The sequence below is a fragment of the Eumetopias jubatus genome, unplaced genomic scaffold (genome assembly GCF_037043125.1).
Source record: "Eumetopias jubatus isolate StellerSeaLion01/CBP00866 unplaced genomic scaffold, mEumJub1_p1.0 scaffold_8, whole genome shotgun sequence".
In the NCBI taxonomy this organism is placed as follows: domain Eukaryota; kingdom Metazoa; phylum Chordata; class Mammalia; order Carnivora; family Otariidae; genus Eumetopias; species Eumetopias jubatus.
The window spans coordinates 126,654,341-126,679,078 of record NW_028274814.1 but is presented as its reverse complement, the minus strand read 5'-3'; the positions used below and the strand labels follow the sequence as shown (position 1 = coordinate 126,679,078).

Here is a 24,738-nt window from a genome sequence, read left to right as displayed (position 1 = left end):
TATCCATCTCTCCTGTCCATGCTTCTCCCCGGCCAACAACACACTGCTCCAGGTTGAAGGAAACTCCACATGTGGGCCACCCTGACCTCATTTTGAGGGTGCAGTTTTTTAAGAAACGTGAGTTTTAGGCACATGTTTCCGAAATGGCATATTCAAACCACCGCCCTCCTTTAAGACAAGGGATCAGCAAGGACCAGGCACTAGATGAGGTATTTTACACACAACGTTGATTTTATCCTAAAAGTGACCCTGGAGGAAAGCATGAAGATCCCTGTTTCACAGATGAAGTCCTGGGATCTACGTCCATTCAAGGCTGCTCAGATTCATAGACTCCGGCCAGTGGGTGAAACGGGATCCCAGTTGCACTGTCTCTCCTGTTCTTTACTTTGGCCAGCACCCATGGGAGCCAGCAAGGGGTCCACTAACTGAGTGTGAGACCCCTGACATCCTCTCTAGATGCTGCCTCAAGGGACACCTTTAGAGCTACTCTGGAAAGCCACTCTATCTCATTATTCTTACAGATAGGCTTTGTTTGATTTTGACCTCCAACCGTATGATCTTGATCCAGCTTGATCTCCAAACTTAGTCATCAGGGATGGCTCTGAAAAAAGGCTTTGGTTGTTTCCAAAAATTCAATCCACCCTCAGTAGGCAAAGATTTGCCACCAACAAGAACCGATCCAAAAGAAGTTCCAAGGTAATGGGATAAGTGCACATCCTCCCACACTTTGAAGGAGACAAACTCATGTGTATATAAGGAATCAAGTATGCTTAAAACAGTTAAAAAATAAGAGCTGTGGGTCTTAGTTCAGAGGTTACTTGGGTGTGGGAAAAGATGAGGGATGCCTCAAATAGCAAGAAATGAGAAATCCAGTACAATGACAAGTTGCTATTTTGTAACCATGTATTGCAAAAGTCTTGTGCCTTCTCTTAAAACACACACACAATTTTGTGAACACAAGAAAGAAATGATTAGGGAACCAAATTGGTTAAAGGGATTAATACCATCACAACTTGAAGTCTGAAAGTGAGATACGGACTCACTTTCTTTTTTGACAAGAGATGTCATCCCTTTAACAGAGAAGAAAAAAAATTAAGTCTGGTGCTATCAATAAGGATTTTTAAACAGCCTACCTCAATGCTTTCGTTTTGAAATGGGTGTTTGCCAGAGTGGTTACACTATGTTATGCAACTCTGGCCATTCAACAGTTTTTTGTAACACCTACTGGGTGCCAGGCACTGGGGAGGGGGTGTCAATGGGGGTAGGATACTGCAGGTTCCATAGGAAGTTCCCCAAGAGCAATTTCAAACATTCATAAGAAATTCCTATCTAGAGCACTGAGACAGAAATGGAATTTCAAATCATGTGTATGGATCGATGCAGGGTTCTGTGGAAACCCACAGGGCCAGGAGGGTAACAGCTACTCTGTTGCCCCTTGTGAAGTACCATGGATGACAATTCCAAGAAGTCCCAAGTTCCAGAGGTGAGCCCGGTGTCGTCCTGAGACTGCCTGGGTGATGTGTCACGTGTGTGAGTATGAGAAAAGCCAGTCATCACACACCGATTTAGTTAGAATGAGGTGAATTACATAAGCTCCAGGTTAAGTCAAAACTGGAAAAACTCCGAGGGCAATAACGAGAGCGGGTGAGGGTGGCAAAGGCAGCATGTGTGCAAGGCAGGAAATTTTTAGAACAATTGTTCTCAAGACTGTTCAGAAGGAAGAGTCGAAACATCGATGCTAGTGGTGATATATTAAAAACATGTATTAAAGTCATGAGATGTTGCCATGGTAAACCAAAATCATAATTCCAGCTCACATGCATTGAGTGTTTATATTTACCGGACACTGAGCCAAGGAAGCCCCTTTGACAGTCATCATGTCAACAACTCTCCACATGGTTGCCGTCACTGTCCCATTTTGTGGATGGGGAAACGGAGGCCCAGAGCAATTCAGAAATTGTCTGAGCTCACACAGCAGGTAAATGGCGGAGTCAGGATTCGAGCCCACACAATCTGACTTCTGAGCTCTCTCACACGGCATGACACGCGAGACACCTGAAATATCAAACTATGGGATCTGGGCTGAAATCAGACCTCCTGACAAGGACACTCCACAGCAGGTACTAAAGGTGAAGAAAAACATACCCGAGAATTTAAAGTTGAATAGGAAACTCTATCGATGTACTGAATGGTTTGCTTTGAAAACTGGAGAGAGACCACTCCTGAAGGATCCGAATGCCTCAAGAGCACCTTTTTCTTTGTTGGTGCCCCCGCACAGGTGTGCGCGTGACCCCGGGCCAGGGCGGCCTGTCAGGACTCTCGAGGAAAGAGGGCAGGCTCGCAAAGCCAGAGCAAACTTTCGTTCCGTCTTCGTTCCAGGTATATGCAGCTGCCCCAAGCACGGGTGCCCAGAACACGCTGGACGTTTTTCAGCATTGCTCAAGCATGGCCAGCCGTGAAGAAGGAGCCAAATATTCAAGGAAGAGCCACCCAACAGCCCAAACTGCCAATTACCTCAAGTCTTCATGGGGAAAAGGCAGGCTATAAATAAACTCCATTTATACATCCGGCACCCCAGCTTCCCCTTCTCCAGCGTCCCTACTGCTTCCTGGTGTCCCCACCCAGCAGTGGGCCCCCAGTGCCCCCCACCCCGCAGCCCCAGCCCTGCCACGGCACGTGTGACCTTGGGAAAACCACTCAGTCCCTCTCTTCATCTCCTCAGCTAGAAAAGGAAGGGGGTTGGGTCTCACCAACCAATCTCTAAGTCCCTTGAATAGATTAAACTCCTTTAATTTGAGGTCTTAGTAACCGATATGGATTAATGAATTATCCTGCTCAGTTCTAGCTGCATTGTTACAGACTCGAGGAAGGGAACTGAGGATTCTGAGACATCAACAAGTCTCCAGGGGACATGCAGTTTTGAGGCTAACTGGCCTCTCCACGTATTCAAATTACACTGTGTCACAGCTGTCTAGTGCCCACCCACGAATCTGCCTCTTGCTGACACGTTCGACAATGCTGACCGATAAATCCCGTTACCATCCTGCAGCCGTAAGTGATCACATTGTGCCACCTCTGTTGCTTCCCCTGGGCTCCTCATTTGAGAGTAGTCTGTACATGTTTTCAGGATCCTGGCTTCCATTTCATAGTTGTGACACATAGAAGGATACACAGGGGCCATATGAGGGAAAGGGGTCAAAAGGTCCCACCTTCCAGCTGGGAGATGAGTAAATCCCGGTGACACCACGTTCAGCATGGTGACTACAGTTCATACTTGCTGTACGTTTTGAAAGCTGCTAAGAGAGTGGGTCTTAAAAGTTCTTATCACCAAAAAAACATTCTCATCACAATAAAAAAAAATCATTAGCCATGGGTAGTGGTAGATTTGAACTAAGCTTATTTGGTGATCATTTCACAATATACACATATATCAAATCGTTATGTTGTACACCTTAAACTAATATATGTCGATTATATCTCAATTTTTTAAAAAAAGAATACAATGGATTTTTAAAGTGCCCTTATGTGGATAAAACGGCTCATTGCTTACCCCTTTTCCCTTATTAACTAAACTCTAATTTTTGATTCCAGGAGGCAATGGTCTACATTTTCCTGCTTCCCTGACAACCAAGGGCGGCAGGCGAGATGTAGGGGAGATCACTGGGCGGGGCTCTGGCAAGGCTCCTGAAGACAGCTGATGTGGCTGCAGTTGTGACCTCTCTCTTCTTAGCCCTTCTTCCCACTTGTTGCCTGGAATATAGCCTCTGTGGTCCAGCAGCCACTTGGGACCATGAGGTGATGCAAAGTTGGAAGCCATCTGCTACGTCTGATGCAGAGCACGAAAGAGAAGGACCCCAGGTCCCTGATGCTCTTCTAGAGCTGTTAATGCCAGCACCAGGTTATCATCTTTTATACTTATTCTACGTGAAGAAAAGTAAAACCACTCATTTATTTATGTCACTGTTTGGGGACAGAGAGGGGCATTTTTTTTTTTTTTTAACCCACAGCCCCAACACAATTCCTAACTGATCCACTTGCTGATTTCCACCCAGGATTTACTTCACGGAGAAGGTTCCAGTGGCCTGGAGTCAGCCATGTCGTCTTTCAAAAGGAACAAAACCAGCATCTAGCTCACAGGGCTGCGTGAGGAGTACACAAGATGCTGCCATTATGGTTTCTAGCTGCAAAGTATTTCCAGCTTATGTGGGAGAGATTGTCGTATGTTTGTAGACTAACTTTCCCATGTGACAGATGGAGGGATTGAGGTGCAGAGAGTAAGGGTGATAGATCCTCAAGTTCAGGACTCCACACCTGGCATTATTGGAAACTCCTGGCCTATAGCCCACAGTGGAACCTAAACAAAGTTTTGTTGAAGAAGACGTGTTTTTGCCTTTCAACCTCTCAGCAACGCATGTTACAGACTCTTGGAAAGCAATCTGTTTGTATGTCACAGACGTGCTCTGGCTCAGAGATCTGAGGCCCTCTTTTGTTTCTGAAAAAGCTTAGCTTGCTGCTAAGCACCGAGATGCTCCATCTTCGTGCAGGTAGAGTTTTTGCTAAGAGTTTCCAAAAGACCAGTGGAGTCCCAGGAGAAAGAAGTATTTGGTGACATTAAAACACCCTCTTCAGCTTCTGTGGATCTCAAAGGACTGAGGTGGGGAGAGGATGACACTGGGTGTCTGGGGCTCCTCCCAGAGTGACCCCGCTCTTGGGCTGTCGCCCATCCCCCACCCCGAGGAGGCAGCAGTCTCCCCTCTGTGCCCCTCTACTCATGGGCATTCCAGCTCAGGGGCACATCCGCCATCGTGTTCTGTGGTTTCCTGTGGGGATATGACCCTTCTGCAGCCCAATCCCCTTGAGGACAGACTGTCTTCTTCACTCCAGTTCCACCTGCCCGCACAGGGCTGGGGCCACAACAGGATGAGGTCAATGAATATCTAATAACTGGGGGAACCAAAATGTTGAGGGGGAAGCAGCATAGGGAATACTGGCGGCGGGGTTCCCAGTGTCCAGAACCCTGGGTGGGGCAAGATTTGAGGGGTTCTTTCTCAACTGCGAAGACCAGCACACTTGCCCCTGACAGACAGAGAGGCCAGGACTTCACTCCCAAATTCCATCATCTAAGAGGTTGCCAGGTGGCTGCTAATGACTACACCAAAGCCCAAAGGCCCACTGTTTTGTTCTCTGCACAGACCCACCTCCCGCCTCCACACATACACACCCTACCCCCAAAATAAATGATCTGGGTAAATGAGATAAGTTTAAGTGCATGGACTCTTGGAGCCAGACTTCCCAGGTTCATATCCACTTACTGGCTGTGTGGCCTTGGGCAAATTACCTTACCTCTCTGGGGCTCAGTTTACCCATCTCTATAATGGGGGTAAAAAACAGTTCCTACCTCATAGAGTAGTTTGGAGAAGGCTGATATATGTAAAATGCTTACAACAGTGCCAGGTCTTAGAAAGCCCTATGTGTTTGTGATTTTTATTAATTTTATAGAAAGTCTGTGAATGCTGCATTCATAATTAGATATAGCTAAATACTTCTAACATCTGTTAAAAAGAGTTATCTATTTTTTTTTAAGATTTACTTATTTATTTTAGAGAGAGAGTGTGAGCAAGTGGGGGAAGGGGCAGAGGGAGAGAATCTCAAGCAGGCTCCCTGCTGAGCTTGGAGCCTGACGTGGGGCTCCATCTCATGACCCATGAGATCATGACCTAAGCCAAAACCAAGAGTAGGATGCTTAACCAAGAGAGCCACCCAGGCACCCCAAGAATTATCTATTAACAAGCTTGGGCAATTTAGCTGGGTCTGATGTCACGTATCAGGCCAACTGATCCCTACGATCTTGTGTTTGTTTCAATTTACAGTTCCACTGTAAAATTTATTTTACTGCTTTTGCTGGAAAACTAGGTTACCATTTTGGAAGTATTTTTTTCTCAAGCTGACAAGCCTGCAGACACCAGCAGCAGGCGGAAAAGTTCAGGGAAGAGAGGAAGGAGAGACCAGGCTCTCCCCTTCCCCACTGCAGGTCCCCAGGCCACATGCAGTCAAGGCTGAGGGGCTCAGGGAGGCATTTTCGAGTGGATTTGAGGCTGCAGATTCTGATTGAAGTACTGGACTGGACTTTAATGTCTAAAAGAGTCTAAATTATTGAAAAGAGGCTTGTTCTTATAATCAATAACCCAAAAGCTATTAAACCTGCCATGAAACCATCAGGGGTCAGGGAAGGAGGTTTGGCCATAACGTGGTAGAAAGCAAAGTCACTTTCTGTGTGCACACCACTGAGTTCAGCCTGTTCCATACACTAGTTCCATTTGTGGAGGCTCATCTGGGTGTCTCTGAGAATCAGGGTGTAATATGAGGTATGCAATGAGCTGGTCAAAACCCTCCAACACAAGAACAGAACCACGGGGTGAGTCCTCAGTGGAGGAACAAGAGCAACCTGGGAGTGGGTGGCGGAAGGGAAGGTCAGCTGCAGAACCCATCCCTTTAGCCAGTGTGGATGGACATCCATGGGGCTCCCCCAAACCCATGACTGGACTCTCCCCCAGCAGATGGATGGCGAGCCCAGCAGAGGTCACTAGCTGGAGGAGCCCTCACAGAGCACCAGCTGGTCCAAATGACTCCCGTTGACTTTCCTCTTCCCACCTTCCTCCAACGTCCCTCTGCCCCAGCCCTGGAGAAGTCAGAGGACGGAGGGAGAGCCCACCATGCCCCTCTTCCACAGAGCAAATCCTGAGCCTCAGGAAGGGAGAGGCTCTGACTACTGTGTCAGATGGAGGTTTTTTGTTTTGTTTTGTTTTTGTTTTTTGTCTTTTTAAAAGATTTTATTTGTCCATTTGACAGAGAGAGAGAGCGAACACGCCCAAGCAGGGGGAAGAGCAAGCAGAGGGAGACGTGGACTCCCCGCTAGTCAGGAAGCCCGATGTGGGGCTTGATCCCAGGACCCCGGGATCATGACCTGAGCTGAAAGCAGATGCTTAACCAACTGAGCCACCCAGGCGCCCACAAATGGAGGTTTTAAACTGGACTGAATGGAACTTTTTCATAGCGGAGAATGAGTTTTAATTTTCTAACCAAGACCAAAATGATGGTTGGATGCTGTGAGGCTTCCCTGTGATGTCATCAGAGGACAGAGCAGGAAGGCTAAACAGAGGACTCTGAAGGTGGCCCTTCAAAGTATGGGAAAATACAATCAGTTTCCACAGATAAATGAACAAGTTCATCCCTGCTCACCAAACAGGCTAATGGAAAATGGATATAATGCCTGTTTCATATGGGCATCATACAGGTCAAACAAATACACATGTCAAATGATTCCAGTGTCCTTGGCAAACAGCCATAACATAAGTCATTCAACCTTCAATAAATATCTGAAGATCTATTATGTGCCAGGGGCTATTCTGGGAGCTGGGGATGCATAGTGAACAAAAAAGTCCTCGTGGAGCTTCCATTCTAGAGAAGGAGGCAAGTAAAACACAAGCAACAACATATATATATATTTTTTCGTTATGTTATATGTATAAGATAGTTATATAATAATATATATTATCTGTAATATATAGTGGTAGAATAATAGGCAATGACATATGGATAACTATCCATATAACATGTAATATATTAGCTATATCGTATAGGTAACAGCTGGGACAGTGGTAAGTGCTATAAGGAAAGGAAAGCACGGTAGGAAACAGAGGAGACAGAATGGAGTGAGGCCAGTTTCAGATAATGGTGCCTTCTATTGGTAGAACACTTTACAATCTTAAAAATGCTCTCATAAACAATGTCTCATTTTATCCCTAGAGTAATTTGGGGAGGGGATTACTCCCATGTAGAAGTAAGGAAACGGGAGCTCAGAAAAGTTCAGTGACTCCAAGCTTTCGTTACCCTGGCCAACAGAAAATCAGGCACAAGACCAGTTTGGCTCAAATCTTCAGCATTCTCTGCGATGCCTAAATTAATTCTGGGACCCAAAGTCAATACGGTATTACTGGAAGCCTGTGCTTATGGAGCTTGGCCACAGTGCTGGAAAGAGGATCTCTTTCAGATCTTACTTGCAGCAAAACAGTTGCTGCCTTCCACTCACTTTATCAAGGACAGTATCCCAGCCAGGCCACAGCAGGGGAGAGCCTCCCGGCTGATGCCCGTTTCACCTCAGCCCACTTGCAAGGTAGGGAGGTGGGTGGGGGGAAGCTGCCACTGGTGACATTTTTTCTCTAAACACGAAGCCGAAGTATTGAACCTTGCTTACTCAGAGTTAAAAGTTCATAGATGAATCGAAAGTTTGGATGGATCTGCTCAAAGGAAGACTGCCCACGATTACACCCCAGGCTTCACAGAACAACCAGTCCCTTTCTCTCGGGGTTGGGGGGGTGGCAGCTGCAGCTGGGAGCCCTCAGGAAGGGCAAGCATGGCTGGGATTTCAGTTCAACGAGCTCAGTGCGGAAACCCTCAGCGGGCTCCTTCTGTCCTCTGTGGCTGGAAGGACAGCCCCAATTTCCAGTGCATTTGGAATTGATGGCAAGGTACCCACAAAGAGCTCTTGCATTTGTGCTTTTAATACCATTGGAATATGTCCTTGCTTTGGGACCGAAGATAAGATGGAGTTTGGCTGTCTTTTTTAGTGACTATTTCGAAGCCTCTGGCACTGTAATTCTTGAAGAGAAAAAGTTATTATTTAGAAAAAGATTTTGAAAAGCCATTTGGTATAAATAAGACCTGGGGGCATAGAGGTCAGCAGGAACAAGGATCAGAGAACAGAGGCAATTTGGTGGAGGTTGTCCCAAGGAGGAAGATGGGGAGCAGTGAGCAGCGGGAGGTGGTGGAGGGGGAGAGAGGAGGCAGACGAGCAGAGAGGGCTGGGACCAGTTGTGGGGAACCGGCAGGGGGAGGCCCCAGGAGCCTCCAGTGTGGTGGGGAGGCTTGAGATGGGCATACCCGTTCTATTGGACACTGTTTGGGATGTAACCCCCTCCTGCAAACTTCAGTCTACTAGGATCACAGATGCTTTCTGCAGGTTGTCTCGTGCAAAGCAAGGGGATTCCGAGTTTCATTGCTGGTTCACAAGGGTTCAGAACTGGGCTGTCCGATAATACTTCCTGTGGTGATGGAATTTTCTATCCACATTGTCCAGTATTATAGCCTCTAGTTACATGTGGCCAGTGAGCATTTGAAATATGGCTAGTGTCACTGAAGAATGGAACTTTTACCTCTGTTTAAGTTAGACAACCATATGTGGCTAGCAGCTACTGTCCTGAACAGCACAGGTAGAGAGAGGTGCTATATGCAGAAGAAAGAGTCCTAGGTCAGGGTGGCTCAGAGAAGTTAAGGGATGAGTCCAGGACAGTTAGCATGCTTGATCTTTTGGTTCACCCAACCTATCCCTCCATCAGAGGCTTTATCTGGACTCTCCACTGGGGCCACTGCGAGGGAGTGTGGATGTGAGTGAATGTCCCTGGACCCCAGACTTGTGACAAAGCTCCAGTCTCCCCTGCATTCCTGGTGTGTTCTTCCTTCTCACACCCACTGAGGGGCTCACCGACTCCCTCCCTCGACTCTGAGGCTCTCCACAAGTGGGACCCGCACCGGATTCCCTCCTGGGTCTCCGCAGAACAGAGTGCCTGCCACTCAGCCCCTCTCGGCTGACACCGATGGACTGAAGAAACGAATGAAAGAAATGGCAAAGCTGGTTTCCCCACTGACTTTTTAAAACAATTATTTGCACGTATAAGAAATAGCATGTATGCATCACAAAAACATATGCCCCCCCCTAAGTCACAACGGGGCATCCTCCCATTTACCGGGTGGAGCTAATTCTCAGCCACACGGTTTTGAACTCTCCTGGGGGGTGGGGTTGGCTCAGGCCTGACACTGCTCTCTATCCCCCTTTTCCCACTGATGATTGATCTGTTGGGTTGGGGGTCTGAAAAGGGAATTCGTGAAACATATACACTGACCTCTTTCTGCCACTTTAATCCTTGTTATGCCTGCACTCAGAAAACTGGTAAGGAATCTGGTGCAAAACACACTTTTTTGTGAGCAGATGCAGCGAAACTTATACATGGGAAAAAGAAGCTAATAAAAGAAGGAAGAGTTTGGATGTACTGACTCAAATTAAATTGGGTATTTTAAAGATATAAAAACCTATATATATATATAATTTTAAGATTTATTTATTTATTTATTTAGAGCAGGGGAGGTGCTTAGGGAGAGGGAGATAATCTTTTTTTTTCTTAAAGATTTTATTTATTTATTTGAGAGAGAGAGAAAGAGAGAGAAAGCATAAGCAGGGGGAGGGGCAGAGGGAGAAGCAGGCTCCCCGCTGAGCAGGGAGCCCGAAGTGGAACTCGATCCCAGGACCCTGAGATCATGACCTGAGCCGAAGGCAGACATTTAACCGACTGAGCCCCGCCAGGCACCTGAGAGAGAGAGAATCTTAAGCAGACTCTACGCTGAGCATGGAGCCCGACGTGGGGCTCGATCTCACGACCCTGAGATCATGACCTGAGCTGAAATCAGGAGTCGGACGCTTAACCAACTGAGCCACCCAGGCGCCCGAAAACCTTTATTTTTATCTATCAAAGAAACAAAAGATTAGTCTTAGAAGAGCGCTCCAAGAGCGTTCCTCGGTCTGTTACACCTGAATGATCAGCGGTAATGAGATTTTGTGGACATAGCCCGAAGTGTGGGATATATTTTTATTATGAGATGGACAGACAGCAGCCAGACCTGCAGTAATATTACAAAGAGTACCGCTCCCCACAGAGGACCTGCACACCTCCAAGCTAATGATGTAAGGCCATTTTCCAGTTTCTCCAAGGCTTTCATGTTACAAAGCCAAGCAGGCTCACTGACACACACGTAACACGCCTGGGAGTTTAATACTGGCCTCTCGGAGGAAAGAAGCCACTTTCCGCAAATTAAGTATTGAGGAAATTCAAGTTAGGCGTTCGCTTTTTACTTTATGACCTGTCTGAATCGTTTGGAATTTCTAATACTTTGGTATTACTTCGTTTTGGTATTCGGCTTGATATTACCTTGTTAATAAGTGTTTGGACTTCTTACAGCAAAGTTACCAAACTATTTATTTTGGTAACTTAAGAACAAAAGCAATGAAGATGTTAAAAATATTAGGAACTGTGCATAAATGACCTAGAAGAGGGGAGGAGAAGGAATAAGCGTGGGGTGGCCGGACTCACCTTTCCAAAGCTGGCCGCGTTGACAGGCTGGGTGTCGTTCTTCTCGCAGAAGTCCAGGTAATGCATGTAGAGGGCGCTGCGTGGGATGCAGACCCCCTCCGCAATTTCATAGTTCTCCTCCAGCCTGTGGAATAAATGCTCAGTGAGCAAACCTCAAGCAAGAAGGGTATGTGCCTTCTAGTCCTCCTCCAGGGGAGGACCTGGAGAGAACTCTTCCTCCAGATGGAGAAACCAAGGCCCAGGAGGACAAAGCAACCTGCCTGAGGTCAGGCATGGAGTTGGTAAGTAGCAGGATCGGACTCGTGGCCCCTGTGGGTATGACCCTCGGTCACTTTCGGCTCAAATTCCCGGTCCCTCTCTTCTGGGCTGTCATTGGTCTGGCCACATTCTGCGTGGATCAGGTTCCCCCAAACTCCAAAAAATGACACAGGAGCTTGTAGGCACCCCATTCAGCTGAGCTTCGAACCGCACCCTCGCTTATACAGCCATTTTAATAGGGGTCACAGTGTTGGAGCCTCCTTGCTGATGAGAGCAGCGCAGTGGGATGGCATGGGAAAACAACTGCCCAAGGAGAAGGCAGACAGCTGGACAGCCAGAAACCCACTGGCTGAAGGGAGGTTTTGTGACCACAGCGGGGGCTGAACCACTTGGTCTCTTTGGGATCATTATGCTTCCAAGCCCGTCACCTTCTCAATGAGTATCGGTTAGGGGCTCAGGGTGGGGGCTTCCCATAGGGTTCAGACCCCAGCATTGTCACTTGCTGGCTTGATGACCTTGAGCAAGTTATTCAACCTTAGACGTCAGTTTCCTTTTGGAGGTGTTGGCTGTGACCGCCTTCAATCACATGACAATCAGATGTAACATGTGACCTAAGCCAGCATGGTGAGACATGTGATAAACATGTCAATGTTGGACCTCATCATCCTCCACTTTTCCTCTCCATGAAACCTCTTTGGGTGCCTAGATGTCCAGAATCCGTGCTAGATTTTGGGCATAAAAAAGTAAGCTAGACACAGTCTATCATTTTCCCCCCCTCTTTAACCCAAACACCAGAGTGTAGGCATCAGAAAGAATCCTGCCCCCTTTGTCATAGACACTTTGGAAGATTGAACACTTCTTCCAACACAACTGCTGGGGCACATGACAATTTGGGGACTTCTCTTTGGGCCTGCCGCTTTTAGAGCCTGGGGCACATGCTGCTCAATTAACTCACCAACAGAAAATATTTCTCTTTTGATCACAAATTGGATTTTAGGAAACAACCCAAAGTCACTTGGAACCAAGTCTGAGGGATAAAGTGGCTGGAAAAACCGTTTCACCCCAAACATTTTTGGGTGGGAAGGCGGAGCAAAAATAAGGCATGATTCTAAAGCAGTGAAATAAATATCCTCAAATGGCTTCTAGCTTCTCTGGGGGCACTTGCCAAAGAAATGGTCCAGGGCTGTTGTAACTGTGAGGTGGACCGAGGACGCGGCCTCCTGAGGTGCCCACTTGAAAGGGCACCATTTTTTTGGCTCATTCTTACATGCAGTTGAAAGAAAATCAATTCAATCATTTCATATCCAGACCCTACCAATGAATTCAACCCCAGGCATGCTCAGATGAATGAAGAAGCCTGGTGCTGAATGGTCCCACCATCTCACCCACTCCCCCCTCTTCTGGGAAGGGGACAGCTGAGTAACTCCTGACCATTTTTAGAAGCGTTCCAGGAAACAGTTTATGCAATCCTTTCTGCGTGACCTAATTCCTGGAGACTGGCATGGTGTCTGATTCACTCCTGCATCCTGGAAGCCCAGCATAGTCCTCAGCACACAGCAGGTGCTCCATAAGTGTTTGATGGATAGATCACTGCAGTTCTGTATTCATTCCACAAATACTCAGTGATCTCCTACCACCTGCCAAGTGCTGGGGATGCCACGGTGAGAAATACAGTCCTTGTTTGCATACAGGGAGCAGACTACTGGTGGGTAGATGGATAAAGACACAGGTAATCTTTAATTCAACAAATATTTATTGAGTTCCAGGCAGTGTTTTAAACATTAAGGAAATAGCAGTGAACAAAACAAAGGCCCTGTCCTGAAAGGGCTTACATTCTAGTACACGTGTCCCTAACATAGTACATCAGAACTCTACATGTGGTTCCCTGCGGGAAAATGCTTTCACACAGAGATTAAATTTCTTAGGACGGTCCTAGGCTTCAGGTCTGCTATGAATGGGAATCAGCCTTCTAGCTTAGCCTAGACCCCTGCATGCCATTCACAGCATTGTTCCTCTATAAAAGTGAGTTCAGAGGTCCAAATAACCAGCTTATGCACAAACTTGTGCGGGCCATCTGAATACGACAGCTTTCACAAACAGGGGGTCTCACAGACATTCTTTGTTTGACCTGAAGACAGTGTTGGCTCAACTTTTAAAATTCAGGACACTTCACATAAGAATCGAGCTTCTTTTGAAAAGGCTGAGATCTGGCAACGCTGAGCCCATATTCCCGTATGACAATAATTGGCCAGAGGTAGGTGTGCCCTCGAGTTAGCCAGAGTCCCCACTCCTCCCTCCTTTTCTGACACCTAATCTATTTTCTGATCCTTGTCTGGCTCCTGTAGGCTCTTGTGTTGATGTAAGGCACAGCCTATGCCCTAGTTCACTTTGCGGCCTAATGGGGGCGAATAACGCACAGAAATAGGAATACTTAAGTACGACAGGTGCAGTCGACGGTGGGGAGGTTCCTGTGTAGATGAGAGGAGACGATTAAGGTTTGTGGATGAATTGGGATTTGAACTTTGTGACAATAACAATGACTAGCATCTGTTGCTCTCTTCCCGGGTACCAGGCACTGGATATCTGGTATCTCTTTCCATCCTCACAATAACCATATACAGTAGGTACTACACCTATGTTTTAGATGACAAAACTGAGGCTCAGAGAGTGGAACTCATGTGCCCATGGTCATGCAGCCAGTAACTGGCACAGTCTTACTCTAAACCACTGCAGTATCCTTGCTCTGGTGGATGGAGGGGGTTCCAGGTGAGAACAGTGAGGACGAGAGACACACAGCATGTACTTTGGATGATGCAGACAATGGTGTGAGCAGAGAACGGGCTTGCAGAGGAGCCTCTAAAAACAAGAAACCATGGGAGAGGGGGTATGGAGAATCTTTCAGTGCCCACAAGAGAATACGGCCTGGCATAGGAGTTTGGCAACGCTTGGAGTTCAAGAGTTACTACAAAAGTGTTATTTTCAGGGGGTGATGGAGCAGAACTCAGAGAACTGAAAAAATAAAGACTCAGAGGCAGGAAGAGCAGAGTGTTTCTGGGATGCTGCAGAAGTCATCACTGTGTCATCAATAACAACAGGCACTAATATTAGTTTAAAGCTTAATATGTTCTATTAGGCAGCAACGGTTTGACTGTAAAAGAATATAACAATCAAAACAAAAAACACGCAAGTTTCATAGGTTTCATCTCAGACTACTGAGAGTCTTATTAAGCAATTTCCTTTCCAAGCTTTGATTTCAACTCTCTGGACTATGGCGGAACATTTTCCAGTCTAGTGCATGCATGCGCGCGTGCATGCGCACACACACACACACACACACACACACACACACACACACAACTTGGGCAGCTGCAACTTTGTGCAGGACAAGCTGTGGGGAGGGCAAAAATATCTCTTTTTGCTTATCCTTGCTAACAATTTCCTAAAGTTAATTTCAGCCAGAAAAATCCACGGGTACATTCAACATGCATGCATTTCAAGCCATTCAGAGTTCATCTTATGAAAGCCATGTGATCCTTTAAAATGACAGGGGGCCAGTACGTTTTCTTAAGCATGGTTGTGGCCTGATCAGATTCATTCTTTGGAAAGGTTATTGTGGCACCTCAATGGGAGGAGGCCAAGGCTGATTAGTGAGGCCTGGCACACGGTGGCTGACTAAGTAGTATCTGTTGAATGAATGAATGAACAAATAAGACCAGTCAGGGGCTACTGCAAGAGTCCAGGCAAGAAGGGATGGGGCATGAATTGAAGGAGTAGCCATGGGGACAGAGACAACATTTAGGGTGTGGTTCTCATGTTGCCAGATGTGAGATGGATGGGAGCAACCTAGGCAAGCTCTGAGGTGACTGACTGGGCTGAGTGCATGGCTGGGGACCCTATTCCTCATGACTAAGCAGTGCAAGGGAGTTAGTTATGGGGGGTGGGGATAATGTGGTATTAAAGAGTACAGGCTCCCAGGTAAATTCCTGGCTCCCCTTCCCATTAGCTACTTTACTTAAGCCCCCTGTGCCTCAGTTTCTACTTGATGTTCCTGTGGCTTGTTTGCTCACTAAGTACAGCCAAGGGATCAGCATTAAAATAGAAGACCAAGGTTAAAATACATCCCATTAAATGAACCCATAGCAGCCACAAACTATTTGAATCCACATGGGTATAAGTCGCAGTTCACACAGGCTGAGTTAATTAAGCAGTTACCTGCCAAAGGCCAGAGCCTTCTAAATAAGTACGTTTCTACCCACGTTTTGTTCCTCTTACCAGAGCTTCTTCGCCTCAAGGTATCTGGGTGGCTTATGACTATGAAGCATTTTAATAAGCTCTACGAGTGAATAGATGTAACTGGCATTCAGGGCAACTTTGATGCTTGATGAGTTTCCACAGAAAGAGCGTCATGATACCTTTCCCCAAACCCCCTTACAAAATCCAGAGGGTCCGTGTGTATACTGAAGTTGCTAATTGGAATGTCTGCTTCGCTGACCAAGGCATGGCAGAAAGAAAGGCAGTTAATTATTTCTCTTCATATCTGATGAAATTTCCCCTTTTTCTCCTTACTTGTAGAGGACATCATTAGCCTGACATGGTGAACAATACTCCATTATACCTGGATATTTTTAATGATCACCAAAAAATTCCCCACTTCTTCCATTTTCTCATCTTCTATTTAATAACTTGATCATATTTGAATTGAGCCCATCCTATTATGCGGAGATAATGAACTCAGTCTAGAGCCAACAGGAGTCATTATCTGCGGTATACAGTCTGAAAAAGACACCTCCTCACGAGGTTTCGGCCCGCGGCATCCCGGGGCACGGGAGGAAGCTTTGTATCAGCACCTTACAATGAAGAGTAAACGTTTCGGCACCCAGCATAATTGTCCCTGCTGTTCTCCTTTTCAACCTGTTCTCTTCTATGTACACATGAGCTTTCGGTTCAGAGTCTCCACTCCCCAGGTCCTTGCAGACATGTCTATAATAGAAACTTTCTCTTCTATTTTGCCAGAAGATTAGACAGCAAGATTTTTAAAAACTTGGCTGAACATATTAACTTATTACTGAGGTTGTCAGAGCCATCTGAGACGGAAGAATCTGTGAAAACAAACTTGCTAAGCAATCAGAGGCCACACGGGAACCTAAAGCCATCCGTAGCTCCCCTCTGTGTCCGTGGAGAAGCCTCAATTCCCTCCCTTGGCAGCTAAGGCCCCCACATCTGACCCCTGATTACTTCTCCAGGCTTCTCTCGACCCACTCCTCTGCACATACACTTCTCTCCAGCCAACGGGGCCACTGATCTTGCCACATGCCCCTGCCTTGTTCCATGGTGTTCCTACCCTGCCAGGGGACCCTCTCTGCTGTGCCTCCCCTCCAAGGCTCAGCTCGAATTTCTCTCCCCTGACACTATGTTGAATTCCCACCCAGCCCCCTCCGAGGATGGCCTCTTCATCGGTTCTTCCTCCTTGCCAGATTCATGTATTCATTCACTCAATAGCATGCAGAGTAATGCAATGGGTACCTCCCTGGTACCCAGTGACGTGTGTAGAGGAGGCCCAGCCTCTGCCCCTAAAGCTCGCACCACTTGCTGCGGATTGCCACCGCTCTTTGCATCCTTCCCCGGCTCCGACAGCCTTCCCTGAGAAACTGCACTGGGCTCAGAGACAGCGCTCGCTGGGTTTAAATCCTGCCTCCGCCCCTTGCAAATGCTTTCGTCTCAGCGGTGCTGCTTGAACTCTCAGATTCTTGCCTCCTTCCTCGGTAAAATGACACAGACCAGTACCCATCTCCCAAGGCCACAGAGGGACTAAACAAGAATCCCCGTACAACCTGCAGCCCACCAGCTGGCAGAGGGGGACCCAGATAAGCACACCTGTTAGTATTATTCTAGGTTATGGTGGCCCAGGAAGGTTTTACATCATAGACTGACAGTCCTTTGAAGGCAGGAACCAAACTGATTCCCTGTTTGTATTAGCATAGTTCCTAGCCCTGAACACTTCAGAAGGAACTGACTAGTTCCTAGTCACCCAACACTTCAGAAGGAATAAAAGGCGAGGTGGTGGGAAGGAAGGAAAGCAGACTTGTGCTCAGATCAGACTTTTGCACAGATCAGAAAAGCTTTTTTTTTTTTAATCTTAAGATGTGGGTGATCAAAGAAAAACCCTGATTCATATGAACATATTTGATTTATATTTTCCAGTGCTTACACTGTGTCAGGGATATTCATATTTGCTATTGCTACTTACACAAGATGGGTAATATTAACTCCATGACATGGAGGAGGAAACGGAGGGCCTGGGAGGTGAAGTGAAATGCCCAAAGTCACTGTGCTGGGAAAAGCTTGGCTTGGAGTGTGAACTCAGGTACGAGGCTTCTAAAGCCCTCACTAGGTGCTATGGACTGACAGTCACGGGGGCAGCGAGTCAGCACACATTTATTGGGCACCTACTACGTGCCAGGCACTGTAGAAGGCAGCACTGAACACCAACACGCAATCCTTGCCATTACCTTTAGGAAGCTGACACTTGATCTGAAGAAGATGGGAACCAAAGAGGGAACACCACCAGACAATAAATACGTACGAAATGGTGGGCTCTGGCTCTGGCCAGGTCTGAGGCTGATGCTATAAAAAGCCCAAACAAACAAACAAAACCAATCCATTTTATGCAATAGCAGTTAAGTCCACGATTTGCTGCTGGACAGACACACCAACCAAACACCCACGTTCAGGTGGGTCTGGTAATCCCCCCGGGCCTTAGCTGAATCTGCCTCCCCTTTGGGGGCCTTCTTGGGGGTCAGGCATTCCCCTGCTCGGTGGAGTGAGACTGTGACCCTCTGTTGTGTGCAGTTGCCTGCCTTGGTTTCCTCCTCTTTAAACAGGGGTGACAGTCCTGCTGACTCTACAGGGTTCTCACGAGGAGCAAGAGAGCTCGGCCGGCGATGTCACCTGGTGCAAGCCCGCTTGCTCTGTAGGTTTGGCTGACGCTGAGCAACGGACTGACTCAGGAACTTAATGGTGTGCTGTAATGACGGAATCGGACCCGAACCTGGAGTCATCTAATCCATAACCTGTTTCTGGCCTATGAGCTACTGGGTTGGTATTCCCGAAAAGTCTGGGATTAGCCAGGTTCTAGAATCCTTATGCTCATTTTTTGGTTTAAGTCCCCCCTCCTTTTTTTGGACAAAAATGTGGCACTATCTAACAGCATGGTGTCACAGTTCTGCACTGTTGCTAATGCTTCTGTCAGGGCCGGGCTCGGGGGGGGGCAGACCAGAGCTCTGGTGCCCACCACAGTCAGCTGAGGTGATTTGGGCACCGTTCTCCACCATAAGCCATCCCCCCTCGATATTCTCTTTCCATCTCTTCCCTGTCTCTACGCGTCTCTACTTCACCATTACGAACAGGGCCACAAAGAACATCTTCATGTGCCCCCTCGCACACCCAGGGGAGTGTTCGCCATGTTGGGGTCAAGAAGTGAAAGTGGTGGGGGCACACAGGAGAATGTTAGTGGGACTACAAAATCGCCCACTCAGGTGGCTTTACCATATCATATCTTAACCACAGCACAAAATACTTGAAAAAAAAATAGGTTCCTAGCTCCACACCACAGCATCTCATTCTCTGAGACCCGCGCTTCATGTTGCCCTGACTTCTGTCTCTCCATCCGCAGCGGAGGCCGCCGCCACACCTACTGGCATTATCTGACATCTCTGGCTGTTTTCAGACCTAAAACTGTTCCGTCTCCCTTTCCAGAACCAGGTGGCCTAACTCCTATTATGGAAGCAAATAATACTATGTTGCTGTTGAATAAAGGATCAAGTTAGAAATGGGTACAAAACGTCAGGTATAGGTCACACTTGATGACTCTGGTCTGGGAGCTGTGACCTGATCTAAAACTTGAACACGCTTTTTTGGAACAGAACCAAGCCCAACTTTCTACCTCCGGCCTCCAGGAGCATTTTAAAGGGAAACACAAAATCTGTTTCATACTAATTTGAACTACTGAAAGGACACCCATCACCCAAGACCTCATTTTAATATTTTTGAAAGAAAGAAAAAAATGCCCCCCAACAAAGGGACAGTTTGGTCTTCTACCCTTGTTCTTTGGGGAAGGGCCTCCCTCCCTCTGTAAGTTGCAGAAAGGGAGGACGCCTCGAGCCCTGACTGGCGCACAAGGAGCCGGAAGAGACAAAGGGGACATGGGAGGTGTGTGAGAGGGTGGGGACATGTGCTGGCAGCGAGCGGGCCAGGATGGTGAAACAGGCTGCTTCCCACTTCTAAATCCTCTGCTTAAAGAGAGGTTATTGTGTGGCCGGGATTCCAGCAGCGCTCACCATCCCCAGCGGCTTGGGCTTTACTAACCCTCGTGACCGAGGATGCAGGAAAGTGTTTGGCAGAAGGCGTTTGACAATATTTGCCTGTTTTCTACTGGGAGCTGCCTCCAGATCACATGGCCTCAGCTATTTTAGGCTGCTTGGCCACTGTATTATTTGTTCTTAGAACGGGGATGGTCTCGAGGGCGATGGCGAGGGGGCTCATAGCAAGGAGGGAGAAGGTGGAGAAGCAAGTAGCTCCTAACCCAATTCCCCAAACAAGCCAAACATCCCAAGAGAGCTCAGCACACTCGGGCCGCCTTGGCAGGGAGACCAGTGTCCTTTCCTGGGCCTGACCCCCTCGTGGTCCTGTGGGGCTGCACACTGCCATTGCAGAGAGGGGATGGCATGAAGGATGCACAAGCCTCAGAGAATGAGATGCAATGGTGTGGAGCTAGGTTCCTATTTTTTTTTTTTTTTTTTTAAGAGAGAGAGAAAAGAGTGGGATGGGGGAGGGGCAGAGAGAGAGGGAGAGAGAGAGAGAGAATCCCAAGCAGGCTCCAAGCCCAGCACAGAGCCTGATGCGGGCCTCAATCTCACAACCCTGAGATCAAAGCCAAAATCAAGAGTCAGACCCTTAACCAACTGAGCCAGGCAGGTGCCCCTTATTTATTTTTTTAAGAATTTTGTACTGTGGGTGAAGATACAAAATGGCAAAGCCATTTGAGCAGGCAAATTTTAGTCCCATTAACATTTTCTGAGCACCCAACACTTCTACTTCTTGACACCAACATGGAGAATATTCCCACAGGTGTGCAAGGGGGCGGGCATGAAGAGGTTCTCTGCAGCGCTGTCTGTAAGGGCGAAGATGAGATTTGGACACAACCTAAATGTCCGTCAAGAGGCAAGTGGCGAAATCTATCTGCTGCTGTCTTACGTGGAATCGTGCACAGCGGTCAGTTACAATAAGGTTGTTCTTCATGGACTAACGTGGGTATGGCTTCGGGACATTCCAGTGAGGAAAGAGCAAGCTGTGGATCAATACAGTGTGACAGGTTGGAGGACAGTATCTTTAGTGCGATATGTCTGCATTCCTTTTGGAAAGGAGGAAATACAAAATTCTAAAAATCACAACTGGAAACTTGTGTTGGTGCACATACACGTGAATGCGTAGACAAGAGACTAAACCACACAAGCACTGCTTCTCTAGAGGAGGGGGCAGGGACTGCAACAGAGAATGGACGTTACCCTTGTCAATGATGTTTTAGTTTTTAAACGAGGAAACATATCACTTGTGTAAATAAAATAGAAACAAAATAACTGTTTATGGAATTTATTTGTGTCTTGCCTTTTTCTAAAATGCTAACGAAAGAAAGAGAAAAAAGTCAGACAAGGGAAAGAGATGGAAAAATAGATGAACATCAGATTTAGCTCTGAACTCGCTGGTGGCCCGAGCAGAAAGGGTACACAGTCTGAATGATGTCATTTTCCCTTGCGAAATGGAGGGTGCGTCCAGTTCCTTTTGAGAGACCAAGTATTTGCGCTGAAACTACGTTCTAAAAATTTTGCTCGTGTGCAACTTTATATAGGAGGTCACATGTCTTCCACCACGGTTTGAAGCATGACTGTTTTTATTTAAGAGCAATGTCCATTGATGGGTATTAAGGAGGGCACATGTTGTGATGAGCACTGGGTGTTATATGCAACTAATGAATCGCTGAACATGACATCAAAAACTAACTATCCACTCTATGTTGGCTAACTGAACATAATAATAAATTAAAAATAAAATAAAATAAAACAAAGAGAAATGTTGGGGCACCTGGGTGGCTCGGTTGGGCACCCAGCTTTTGGTTTCAGCTCAGGTCATGATCTCGGGGTTGTGGGATCAAGCCCTAAGATGGGCTCCTTGTTCAGCATGGAGTTTGCTTGGGATTCTTTCTCTCTCTCTCTCACCTTCCCCCCATTTTACAGGTGAGTAGACTGAGGCACAGAGAGGTTAAGGACCTCATCCAAGTTTCCACAGCTGGGGAGTGGCACAGCTGGGCGTTCATTCCTGGCAGTCTGACTTAAGAGGCTGCACTGTCTACCGGCTCACTGTTGCCAGGCAGATGTCGAGAATCATAGAGAAATAGGCATGAACAAGGTGATTTTCTTCGCTCCCTTTCACACATTTTTTATTCTGAAATATGCAACACGTTCAGGTTATTAAAGTCAGAGTATCTGCCGATTCCTTACATTTCTAGAAACTCCTGTGCCCAAAGTCCTTTATACAGGTGCCTCGTTAGATGTCTTGGCAATATGGGAACTTGTGTGGCCACAATTTGGGGGGAAGGCTGCAGGCAGAGGTTTGACCAGGGAAATAGAGTAGAATTCTAAAGAAAGCAAAAAGCAGCAAATGCAATGACAAAAAAAGAATATAGGGACAAAGGGATGGAAACAAGCTGAAGTCTGGAAACCAAGCTCCTGCAAACAACCCTTGCTCTCCTTGCAGCCAAGCGAGGCAACCTTCTCGTTCGAGAACACTGAGTTACACTCCTGAACGCTTCCCCCCCCCCCCCCCCCCGCCCATGCTGTTTTCTTCCCATCTGTGCACGGATTAGTCAGGAGACTCTAATGCGATTTGCTCATTAAAGCCCATCCGCTTCCTCTTCTCGTTTGTTCTCTCCTCTCCATCCTTCCCAAGTCTTCTTTCTCTTCCTTTCTTCCAAAGCAGGGGCTTTGCAGTTAAAGAGACCCAGCCAGGTTCCTGCCTGTGCCACTTCATGGTTCTGTGTATATTCAGGCAAATGACTTAACTGTCTAAGCTTTATTTTCCTCATCTGCGAAATGGGCATAACAATACCAACTTCAGAGAATGGTGAGAATGAGACCAGGCATGAGACACATACAGGAAGTGCCTAGCATGGAGTCTGGCACCTAAGAGCTCTTCATGCCTTCCCTTCCCCACCCCTTTTCCCTCCCCTTCCTTCCTTAATCCCCTCAAGTTTGCTGGGCTGGGCTGGGCTGCTAGGGGGATAACAGCCCTAAATGATGCGATGTTTGGGGGTGAATCTCCGGCGTGGACAGCTCTGGTGTTCAAAGCCGCAACACAATTTCTAAGTGAAGCTCTTAGAGGAGAATTTACCTGTAAACCTCAAACATGAGAGCAACCACTTAAACAACATCCATTAAGTATTTCACCAAGTCCAGGAATTCCAAATATTAAAAAAAGGAAAGCCACTGAAGTAGATAATGCTTGTTCATGCTATTAATATTAAAATAATTGTAGTATAGTTGCAATTGGGTATGAATTCATTAAAGACTCATTGGTAGGGGCGAACAGACCTATGTTTCTATAATTTGCTGCAACGTTATTAATCACAACAATGCATTCCATTAAATCAGTGAATAACACCCACGTGGGATCCAGTCCTTGCCAGTGTCTTGATGATGGGAAACAAAATCTACCCCCAAATACAATAAATATGAAAACCCAAATCTCCAGTGTGGCTCTAAGTTGAGTATTTTACACAAAGCTGCAAATTAAATTGATTGCATGTGGGCTATTGGATGTCAAGTTCTCATGACAATGTCAAACTTCCCAGTGACACCCTGCTCTGTGGGTAGGAAGCGACACTTGCGTGAGCACCCCATCAAGAGAGGACTTGCTGAAAATGAACTTACCATTGCAGGGTAGCAGGGGTGGAGTGGGGCTTGGATGCTCTATTGTTTTCTTTTTCCTCATCTGTTAAAGGAAAGAAAAAGGAGTGACCTTCAGTAGGAAAAGTAAAGGGCCTCTCAATTCTCCCAAGCATTTGAGGAAACCTCAAATACTGATGCTCTGAAAGCAGTAACAGTTGGGCTCTTCCAACATGTTAGATATCTTCGTGAATAAGGCAAAAGGGGAAATTGACTTGTACAGAAAACTCTTAGAGCACTTTGCATTTTTCTTTGATGTAATTCGTCAGAGTTGAAGAGCCGTTTCTCTTCATCACTGAGCAATATGACTGTGTTCACCCAATTTACTATTTTTCCAGCTGCAGTTGGACACCTGACTCTATGATTCGGACCCTAAGAACATACCATTTGCTCCTGTTAACCCCGCAGAAGAGTGTGGGGTAAGGGAGGGGGAGTGTAAGTGTCCAGGAGAATCAGGATAAGCAATATCACAGTGCAAGGGCTAGCAAACTTTTTCTGTGAAGGGCCAGACACTAAATATTCTAAGGCTGGGGGGCCAAGAGGCAAAATCAAAAATATCATGTCATATTTATATAACAAGAATAAATATATTTCCACAAAGTTTTATTGGTAAAATTCAAAATATAGTAATAGTAATTGAGTACAGTTTTTGTAATATAGGTTTAATAAGAATAATGACATTGTTTTGAGGGAGGAGGCAACATTTTTCTTAACTAGGGTTCAAAGTTCATATTCTCTACCTTTGAAGAGATTACAAATAATCATTTGTAAAAACGATTCTTAGCTTACAGCCCTACGAAAACAGGCATTTGGCCAGATTTGGATTGTGAGGTTCTGGTTTGCGGACTTCCGCAACACAGCAACCTGAACAACAGATCCATCTTTACATCTAAGAAGAACTGCTCACAGTTTCATTGTGGATTAGCTGAGAAATACATATAATTAGCTTCATCCAATTCCTAATAAAGCCTATTGATAGAAATAGTCAACATAAGATTTCTTGGGCCACAAAATTTGACCCAAGAAGACCGGTATGGATTACAGTCTCTAAAGAAAATTAATGATGTGAAAACCTACAACTATAATCAACAAAATTTATTAAGAACATGTAAAATGGTCAGGGAAATAAATCTGTGGCGTAAATTTTATATGGAAAAGGATCTGAAGATTTCAGTGAGACAAAAATGAAAGTGGAAGAAAGTGAAGTATGCTTAGCAAAAAGAAATTTTTTAATAAATTACCCAATAACATTGAGTTCAGAAAATATTTTCTTGATGAAAATT

At 46.4% G+C, this 24,738-nt stretch overlaps 1 protein-coding gene across 2 annotated transcripts in view; it reads right to left on the bottom strand.

The window, feature by feature from the left end:
* The window catches only part of RFX4 (regulatory factor X4), a 134,099-nt gene that overhangs the window by 82,309 nt on the left and 27,052 nt on the right, over positions 1-24,738 (bottom strand). For both annotated transcript variants that reach the window (XM_088025672.1, XM_088025673.1), the window contains exons 3-4: positions 23,441-23,501; positions 11,202-11,325 (exon numbers count right to left, since the gene is read on the bottom strand). In XM_088025672.1, coding sequence (XP_087881798.1) covers positions 11,202-11,325; positions 23,441-23,501 — 185 coding nt within the window. The remainder of the gene's footprint in view (positions 1-11,201; positions 11,326-23,440; positions 23,502-24,738) is intronic.